This window comes from Chlamydotis macqueenii, chromosome 27 (assembly GCF_036417535.1).
Source record: "Chlamydotis macqueenii isolate bChlMac1 chromosome 27, bChlMac1.mat, whole genome shotgun sequence".
Classification (NCBI taxonomy): domain Eukaryota; kingdom Metazoa; phylum Chordata; class Aves; order Otidiformes; family Otididae; genus Chlamydotis; species Chlamydotis macqueenii.
In genome coordinates, this window is record NC_141582.1 from 1,431,295 (window position 1) to 1,440,878 (window position 9,584).

General features: G+C 40.7%; 1 protein-coding gene across 1 annotated transcript in view; it reads left to right on the forward strand.

The window, feature by feature from the left end:
• Window positions 1-7,083, forward strand: part of EBF2 (EBF transcription factor 2) — a 145,004-nt gene extending 137,921 nt beyond the window's left edge. Inside the window, exon 16 of the mRNA XM_086767836.1 lies at window positions 2,791-7,083. Coding sequence (XP_086623962.1) covers window positions 2,791-2,822 — 32 coding nt within the window. The 3' untranslated portion in view covers window positions 2,823-7,083. The remainder of the gene's footprint in view (window positions 1-2,790) is intronic.
• Window positions 7,084-9,584: the final 2,501 nt, after the last annotated feature.

The following is a 9,584-nucleotide window of genomic DNA, read 5'->3' on the forward strand; positions in this document are numbered from 1 at the left end:
AACCACCTTTATTGAAACGTTACATCGATTCAATATATAGTAATACAGGCAAAAATAATTACAGCTTTGCTAGCAGTGTAAGACCTTAATCCAAACCTCACAAACATTCAATAAAAAGCGATACAGGCTGGGAATAGGCTTTTGACAGTGCAGCCCCACAGGGGAGTGGAGGTGGGATGGAAATGGACAGCTGAGGGTGTGTGAAAGGAGGGAGAAGCGCAGAGCAGCGCTGTTGAGATGAGCCGCAGAAAGACAGACGGGGAGAGGCCCAGCCAATATTCCTCACCCTGCTTGTTCTTTGTTGGAGGAGGAGGTGAAGTTGCACCATGAGGATGAAATGCCAGTGACACAATTAGGCTTTGCCTGGTCTTTCTATGCTGTATTTACAGTTTTACCTGAATATGTCCACTGGCAGTTTCCATCCAAATAACTTCTGAGGAGTATTTTCTGCTCTGGAGCACTGACACCCTGGAATGACAAAACACAGGATCAGGGTTGGGGGGCAAAAGTGAGGAGAGGAAAGCAGGGAGTTGCTCAGGAGGAGAGGAAAGGAAGCAAAAGAGGGAGCACCAGAATCCCAGGGACAGTACCATACCTGATTGCAGATGGCAGTTTGCTATTGCCACCACTACTTTGCGTCCAGGACTGCTGGATAACATAACATCTTTAATTATACAGTAAACATGTACTTTCCTTTCAAGTTAAGGAACTTTCCAAAATGCTGCATCTACAAGAATTCTTAAAATATTTTTTGAAGAGCCATGGCAGAAAGTCAGGCTTGGTCTTTGCTTTGATCTCCTGGAAGTTGTTTTTGTTTAATAAGAAATTGAAAATAATTTTGGTAACTATAGTATTAAAAAAAAAAAAAAAAAGCCTTTGTGCCAATATGGCCTATCTGCCATGGGAACAGAGTTTAAAAGACGCTAGCAGCAGACCCTGCACATCTCGAATCAAACCACAGTAGCGGAACCAGGCTCTGCTGCCTCTCTGCACAATCTGAACAGCCGCAGAGCCTGCCTCTGGCCACACCAGGAGAAAAGCTCACCGCAGGTAGGGATTAGCCGGGCACCTCAGTGCTCCTCTGTTTGCTTCAGGCAAAAGACCCGGCCAGGCTGCCTTAGACAAACAGCTTAAATTCTTGGAGCTAACCTGGCTGATTTTGCCTGAAGCAGAGTAGGAAGCACTGCCGCAGACGGCTCCGCTGGAATACCTGTGGGATGGCGCGAGCGGCTGAGGGCACACGCTTACCTCTTCTACCAGCCCAGCAGAATCTACCGGAGGGCAGGGCATCCATCTACGACTTAAATCCATTTTTTTTTCTTTTCTAGAAGACAGAAAGGCAGGCATGTGGTTAACATGCAGGGAGAAGGCTCTCCAGTATCAGGCCTGGTGTTATCAGAAAATCTCTCTTCTCCTGCTTCACCCCATCATCCCGAAAATAGGCATACAAATATTTACCTTCTTTATTTAGGTTCTGTAAATTGCCTGTTTGAACATCTGTTTGAAAAATAATACCAAATTCCTAAGCAATTTTAAAAAAAATGTAGATATTTGACTTAAGACTGTTTGGTTTCACTTTCTCTTTCAGCTATCTGCCAAAATTGGCAGGGACTTCTAGCCCTAACTCTTTACAAAATATGAAAATATTTATTTTCTTGTTATATTAAATTGTAGACCATAGCCACAGTTGTTTAAAATCAACACAGCTCCAATAAAAGTCTCATGTTAGCTGAGGATCTTGCCCTAAGCATTTTTTAAACACTATGAACATAAGGGTGAAATTAATTCTCAGAGGACAGGGCTTTAAACACATGAATAATACCACAAATTTCAGTGAACATAAATCTTTGCAGGATTAGGACCTTGCACTACACCGAGGCCCCTTTGAAAATATGACTCACTCATTTGTTATATAAATACGTATAAACTTAACTTACTCCTCAAAACCTTTGGGAGCAGCACCAGTTCCAGGCAGCTTCAAATGTTGCTGTTGTCAGTTATGAAGAATATAGCTGCAATTAAAGGCAGTCAGAGTGACTAATAAATAATTTACATAAGCCCAGTATTCTGGGAATGTGCCAGGTAAGACTGCGGCGATTCAGACATATGGGGCAAACCAAGTGAGAAAGAGAGGCCGGTCCATTATTTCCTCTGAAACTAAATTAGCAAAGCCTAGCTCTGGTCATTGTCTAGTGAATCGGGACTTGTAATAACCTGGCTGGGTCCCAGAGCAGTGCACGGGTGAATTCCCAGTTGCCTTCACATCGTCCCTCACTCACAACATCACCCCTTCTGCAAGCAAATGAGCAGGCTGAGCAGGGAAGGGAAGGTCCTGGTCAATTCTGGTTTTCAAGAATGATTTTGAGTGTTAAACTTGAGAAAGCATGAGAGGTCTGAAGTTTTTGGGACGGTTCTGAGCAATGGCCATCTCCAAGGACATCTCTGGAGATAAGCACCCAAAAATGGTTGGGCATTTCTGAAAATTCACGTACTAAGACTTGAATTAATTAATCCCAGATCTATCTCCTTTAACCGTTAAAGACCCACAAGGGCTTGAGACCCTTGGCTTTTGGTGACTTTACTATGAAATCGCACGTTGTCCGTTGTCACGTCACCGTGCTAGTTCTCACTAAAGCATAAAAACATTAAAAGAAAAAGAAAGTCTAGTTTAACCTGCAGATAAGGCCATTGCTGCAATACATGACTGCACACAGAAGTGTGAAGGGCTCAAATATATTTTGTTCCATAAAATTTTGCCAGAATTACATCTTTGTCAATTTTCTTTTTCAGCCATGACTGGTCTTGTCGTTCCCCCGATGTAAGGGAGAGGCACCTTTGCTCCTTTCCCTCTTCCCTTTTTTCCTCTTTTTTTTTCATTTTTCTTTTACAGCACAAAACTACTTATTATGATGGACCACTAAAAAGAAAAAAATAGCACTACAAGCTCTTTTTTTTGGGGGAAAGCCAGGCCCAGGAAAAAAAAAAAAAAAAGGAACATTTTTTTATGGATTGGACAAGATAGAAGTCTGCATCTTTTACCCATTTCATATTTCTGACACAACCACCTTAACTCCTCAAACATTGTGAGTGAAGAATCAGCCAAGAGCCAGGAAGAACAACAGTTGGCAGAACGGAATCAGGAAAGCAAAGTCTTTCTGGAAAGACAGGAAACCTTCCTAAGATTTGTAAAATATTGAAAGGAGAAAGAAATTGGCAAAATGATTCAAGCTTGATATTTTGGATACAATTTGTTTTACTTTGTAGGGAAAAAAGTTGAAGTTTCTATTTTCTATCAGATATCGATTTAGTTTATGCAGAAAAAAATTCAACAAAACAGGGTACCAGCATGAAAGAATTTCTAGGACAAACTGACACGAATGATGGAACTTTGGTTTATGTGTGTATTTGCTTATAGTTTAACCTCTTTAAAAAAATGTAAGATGTTTTACAATTATTTAAATAAATAAACTTGTAACTTATTGTATGTAGAGGTAGAAATGAAACCCTTTTTTGGATTTTTTCCTCCAGTTGTACAATGAAGAAAAATGATGCAAAAATGTAGTGATAAGTTTGAGATATATTATTACTGCTGCAACTGCTCCTCACTTCCCTCTTACTGAATTCATGTGCAAGGATGTATAGGATTCCTTCTGATTAACACAACCCTCAGAAACTTTTACATATGCTGTGGTATACAGGTCACTAACTCATGTCTGAATTGTCCTCCTCCTCATCTTTCCCCCTTCCATTTTACAATATCCAGGTACTGAGGTTAACTGGTACGTTCCAAAGGCCCTACTGGCAAACGAGCGGCACTTAGGGATTTGAACGAATCCGATTTTCATGAGGTACTGAGTTGATTTTATAGATTCAATGTATGAATTAGGAGGGAAAGGGTTCTCTAACATACTGTTTTTCCGTGTAGTTAGAACACCTTAAGTTCAGTTATTCATATTAAGGGTGCATTTATAAAGGGTAAATATGTATTTGAATAATTTATGCACTTTTATCCTGAGTCATTAAAAATGGTAAGTATTTTCCATTTATGTATTGAAGTTCATAGAAATAATCAATTGCTTTGAATTTTTCTGCATTTTAGTGTAAAAAAAATTTAGTTCTCCTTTGCATCTCCTCTCCTGAAATTGGAAGGTGCAAACAAGTCTGATTAAAAAAAAATAAATCAGTAGTTAGCTGACTAACCCAGAAACCGCTCAAAAGAATTTGATTGTCGGAAAGACAATTTTTGAGAGAAAAAAAAATCAGCTACATTACATTACATGCCACTAAAATACACGATTCATAGCTGTACGAGTAGTTGTTCCTACAATAACATCTTTATGTTAATAAATAAACCCTTAATATATGGCCCCTGAAGTTGTCCTTGTCCATTTGCCCAGTAGTTTATGGATGGGTCAGTAAAATAGTGTTCTTGGTACAGCAGAAGATGTTCCATTTCATACTGGACTCGGGATGGTGAACACCTGTGACAACTTGCATGGCTGGGAGGTAACTGGGAGCTCACGTGGAGCTGTTGTGGAGCTGATCTGGATCAGTAACGGAGCTGAATGCCTCTGTCTACATCCATGGCTGAGATCCAGCTGCCGTGATTCGTGACTGAGAGGCTTGGTGGTGTGTGGTACAGGATTTGATAGACCTAACCGACAGGCTTTTGGCACAGGACTGCATTTTGCAAATGTGTAAAATTGTTCCCTTAACGGCCCAGCGCAGGGAAGCTGCCTGCCTGCGAGCCGCTGCTGGTGCAGGCCGCAGGAGAGCAGCTCCTCCTTGAAGCTCAATTTTCGTAGTGCAGCGTTCAGCTTATGAGAGAAACATGTTCCATATACACAGAGATTCCCAGGATGTGTTTCTTAACCAGAACACTGCACAGCAAAGAAGCCAGGGGACTTGAAAGACAAAGAACCTGGGCTCCTCCAGTCATTCCCAAAGATAATACGCTTGTTGGGAAGCAGTTTTGCCCTGCTCCTGACTGTGCTGGGAGGTTTTGGCAGGGCCTTCATCAGACGCCTTTTCCATGCTATTGAACTGAGTTTTTAAGTGGTAGAGGAGATTTGCTGTCTTCTAAAAGTCAAGGCCCAATTTTTCATATCAGCAAGAACGGCAATTAGAAGCAACATTCAAGAGAGATTTGGTGGGAATGATGTGTGTTTAAGCAGCATGAATGTAGTTAGTGAGAGTCTTCCAGTCAAGCTATGGAAAGTGTCTATGTTCCAGAAAAGCTAAAATAAATTACTCACTGTTAATTATGGTTGCAAGTTCATTGATGCCGCAGGGTCTCTGCGTGTGCTTTGTGTCATCGAGGAAGTAGCGATCACTGGAGGTCAGCGAGGCAACCAGCCATGAAGCTGAGTGATCTCTGAAATAGGAAAGAATCACAGGTGTTGAGAAATCTGGAGTTGTAACTGGTACTGCTGCAACACAACAGGGCACGCTGCCTAACCTGAGCTTTGTTATTCAGAACAACAACAAAACCAACATTTCGTACGTTCATGGGTACTGATATCCAGCAAGGCTAAGAACGGGAGGTCCACATTCATGTTTGGAATTCTGCATGCATACAGGGGAAAAAAAAAAACAACAGATTGAGGATTATAAAGAGCTGGGATTAAAACTCCTATAAATTTCAGTGAATACTACCATTGAGTTCTAGATTTTTTTTTTTTTAAGAAAAATCTTGATGGAGCAGGCTCATTTCTGATACATTATCTCCCTTCCCCCATTTTGACCTACTAAAAAAAACCCAGACAGCTCCAAAGCATAAAAGATGGAGGATTTATCTCCCCTGCAATTCTCTGTATAGGCTACTTTTAAAATTTTATCATCTCTGCTTTGGCTCAAAATTCTAGGCCCAGCAAATATTCCAGCTAGACAGGAATTTCCAGATCACATGCTGAAGAGCAGCAGCTTGCTACCCTAACTCCTCTCACATTTTTTAACAAATAAGATTTTTCATTACAAAATCTCAGGCAGAAAGGTTTCCAGTTTAAAAAAAACTGAGACATTTAATGGAAAAAGCTATTCTGTTAATTGTCCACCTTTTTTTTTTTGTTTGTTATTGCTTAGTCAGCACAGGCACATTAAAAAGATCACCCAAATCTTGGGAAGATTTGGGGCAAAATGACTGGCTAAAACAAGAAAAGGTTCTGAAATGCTCGACATTCCTTTCACACTTCAGTTCTTTTTATTAGCTCCATCCAGTTGCTCAAGTGGGAAAGCCATGAGTCCAAAGAAAAATAAAACATTCCTAGAAAGCTACTTCAGGTACTTACAGAAAGAAAAACATATGTAGCTGCCTATGTCGATGTAAGTGTGGAAAATTACTTCTCCTGGTTTGATCTGAAATGAAAAAAAAAATTAAACATAGGAATTAGTTAGAACATGGATTTTGCTCATGCATGGAAATCATCGTGCTCAAGATGCGTGTAGAACTTACTGGTAGCTTTACACAGAAAAATGTGTGTAAATAAATCCAATCCAAAATTCTTGACCATGAAAGAAGGACTTTGGCAGTGGCAAAACACCCAGCAAAAAGGAAAAGTCATGTAAAAAATTATGTGCAAGGATTTTTTTTCAATGTAATAAGCAAATTTGTCCTCTTTTAGTTATTGCTGTTGAATATTCCCTACCAGCTTTCCTTTTTGCCACTAGGAATATGAAAGTGTTGCGATAGGTAACCACAAATTTTATCATAACTTTGGAAGAGTATCTTTTATTTCATTATTTATCTTGGTATAGCATCTTACTCTCCCTATTTCTTTGCACACTTCCAATATGCATGGTTTTTAAAGACCATTTTCTCCCGTCTGTAAATTAAGGCTTCATTTCTCCCTACTGTATAGTTTTGGGGTTTGTTTGGGGTTGGCTGGTTGTTTTTGGGTTTTTGCTTTGTCAGTTATATACAGTATGAAGTTGCTATGCACAGAGCTTTTGTAAAGATAGCTTTTTTTTGTTTACTGTTTTTAATGGTCCTACTTATGGAAAAATATCTTGTTTGTAAAATGAATATGTCTACTTCAGTTTTAAACTTTAAATTATGCTAACAAAAAAATAAAATTTTTGTACTGTAAACAAGGGAGGGAATTATCTTACTTTCAGAATATTCAGTGTGCTTTATTCGTTGTCATCTTTATGGGTCGCTCAAGGTACTGTTACAGCAATAACACTTTTTAAAGGGTAATGATGTGCTATGTGACAGTTTTTTCAAGTCAAGTCTTCACACCTGTCTGTAAGACATCCATCCATGATTTGGAGGAGCCAGATCAAGATTGTGCCGGTCACAGGATCAGACAGTACTGGTCTCTTCTGACCATACCTTTATTACGAGTGATCAACAAAGTGGGGAACACCTCTGTGAGCATTTAGTCCTTTTTTTGGGGAGGAAAGGAGACAAAAGGTGGTAGAATAGCTGCAGTGTCTTTTTTTGGAAGCCTCCCCTTTCTGTTAGTATTGTACAGTTGGTCAAAGCACAAAATCAAGAAGCAAAACTCGGACTGAGTGCTACCGGCCTGGCCCTGGGCTCTGCTGAGCTACGCTTGAGGTTGTGCCTCCGTCCTGTCCTAGGCCTGGTCTCTGTGCACAACTCTGAGCTAACCATGACGCTCCTAAGAAGAAAAATCTGAAGTAGGTCTACTCCCTCTTGCAGCAGAGCATGTGTTTACTCACTGGGATGCATAAAAACGCTTCTTCGCAGCTTCAGTGCTGGGAACACTAAATGAGCCCAAGGGGCAGAGGCTGCGCCCCACTTGCTCTCTGTTCTGCCTGTTTTTCGGCAACAGTACGATACGCTGGCTGCCATCACCAGGTCAAGCAGGGAGAAGATGGGGAATTTCTGTTCCCCTCATAACAGCACTGACCAAAAACATAAATTAGCTGTATTTTATCAGGGAAAAAAAAACCCCAGAGTCTGAAAAAGTGTATTGGAAAATGGTAACTGACTATCTAAACTAGGAATATTCCATTTTCTTATGTGAAAACCACTGGAAAGGTTCAAACAAGTTAACATTTTCTTTCATGAGGAAAGCCACTTTTACTGACATTTTCTGACTAACAGAAGACAGAATGAGTCAGTGGTAAAATTACTGCCAGATGTCAGTGAAAGCATCTGAAAACATCAGGCACTATCAACCGAAAGCTGAGAGGAAAACAGCTTTTTTTGGTATCTGCTTCAATTACTCATTCAGGGATAACACGCAGTTAGTAGATTACCTTCTGCCCAGCAGTGAAACCCAAGTTGTCCACTGTTCTGGTGCAATAGCCTTCATCACATTTTGAATAGAGCCCCATTCTACTTAAAATCTGATTCAGCTTTTTTTTTTTTTTTCCCCCTAAGAAGTCCCAGCAGTGTATTAAGTGACAATTTTAGTGATAAAACCAACAGTTACTTTGAAAGAAATCCCGAGTCTTTAACAGTGACTTACTGTTGTAGTCAGGTGAGGAAGTTCATTACGCAGATGAAAGCCTGGAGATCCACTGCCTTCCACTGCTGATCTGTTATGGTTTTTAAGGACCTGGTGCTACACAAACACAGCACGTGCGTGTCATCTGTTATCACTCTCTCCTTCAGAGCTGTCCTGTATCTCAGCAGATTCCAAATAAAACGCTGAGTGAGGGACGGAGATGCATGAAGTACCCCAGCAAGAGACTTTCAGAAAAAAACCTTTAACTTCCAAATTCAAAAAAGCATTACAAAAAACTCCTTCCGACCCCAAGAAGCTGATACGGTATCCAAGACTCTCTGTACCGAAAGGAAAGCTCTGTTAAAAACCAAAGAATTTCTAGGATCAGTTACACTGTCATGCTGAACCTATTTTATTATCAGTCTTGCCTAATTCTTAAAAGTCGAAAAGCTTTTTCTTGGCCCAAGAAGATCAATACAAGCTAGAAATCTACAACGTTCCTAAATCCTTAATTCGCCAAGTTTTACACAAAGATCAAATGCTCAGCCTTCCTTTGTAAGATTGCTGCCATGCTCTGGGAAAAATTTAATGACACTGGGCACATCAAATACAGAAAGCGGTCCTTGTCCAAAGGCAAGGTATTTGGATAGCTGTTAGCCTGTACGTATCGGGAACACCGAGGGAACGGTTCTCCTAACCGCGGCGATAAATGAAACCTCTCCTGTTGAAAGGCTGGGTCACTTTGCCTAGGGAGCAGAGGATCTGCACGATGCCCTGGTTGAGAAAGGCCTTCTAGAAACGCAGATTCTCCTCCGCCCTCCTTCTTTCCTTTACAGGTCTTTCCTAGATGGCTGTTGTGTAAGAACTTGAATTTCAGTTAATAAATGGTGAAACAATAGCCACTCATTCAACCACTTATGCAGGGCAGTGAGGGAATTGCCAGACCAGTTAAAATATTTATCTCAGTGACAACACACAGCTGTTGAGGTGCAAAGATCTGAAGCTTTAATCGCGCCAGGTTATTTCTGTAGGAATGTCTCATTAACTCGGCTGGCGGGGCTGGATTAAACAGACAGCTGGCAGCCAGGGCAGAGGGTGCAGACAGAGCCGCCATGACAGAGCGTGTTGAGCAAACACCGCTGCAGATAAGAGGGAGGAGGAAACCCAACA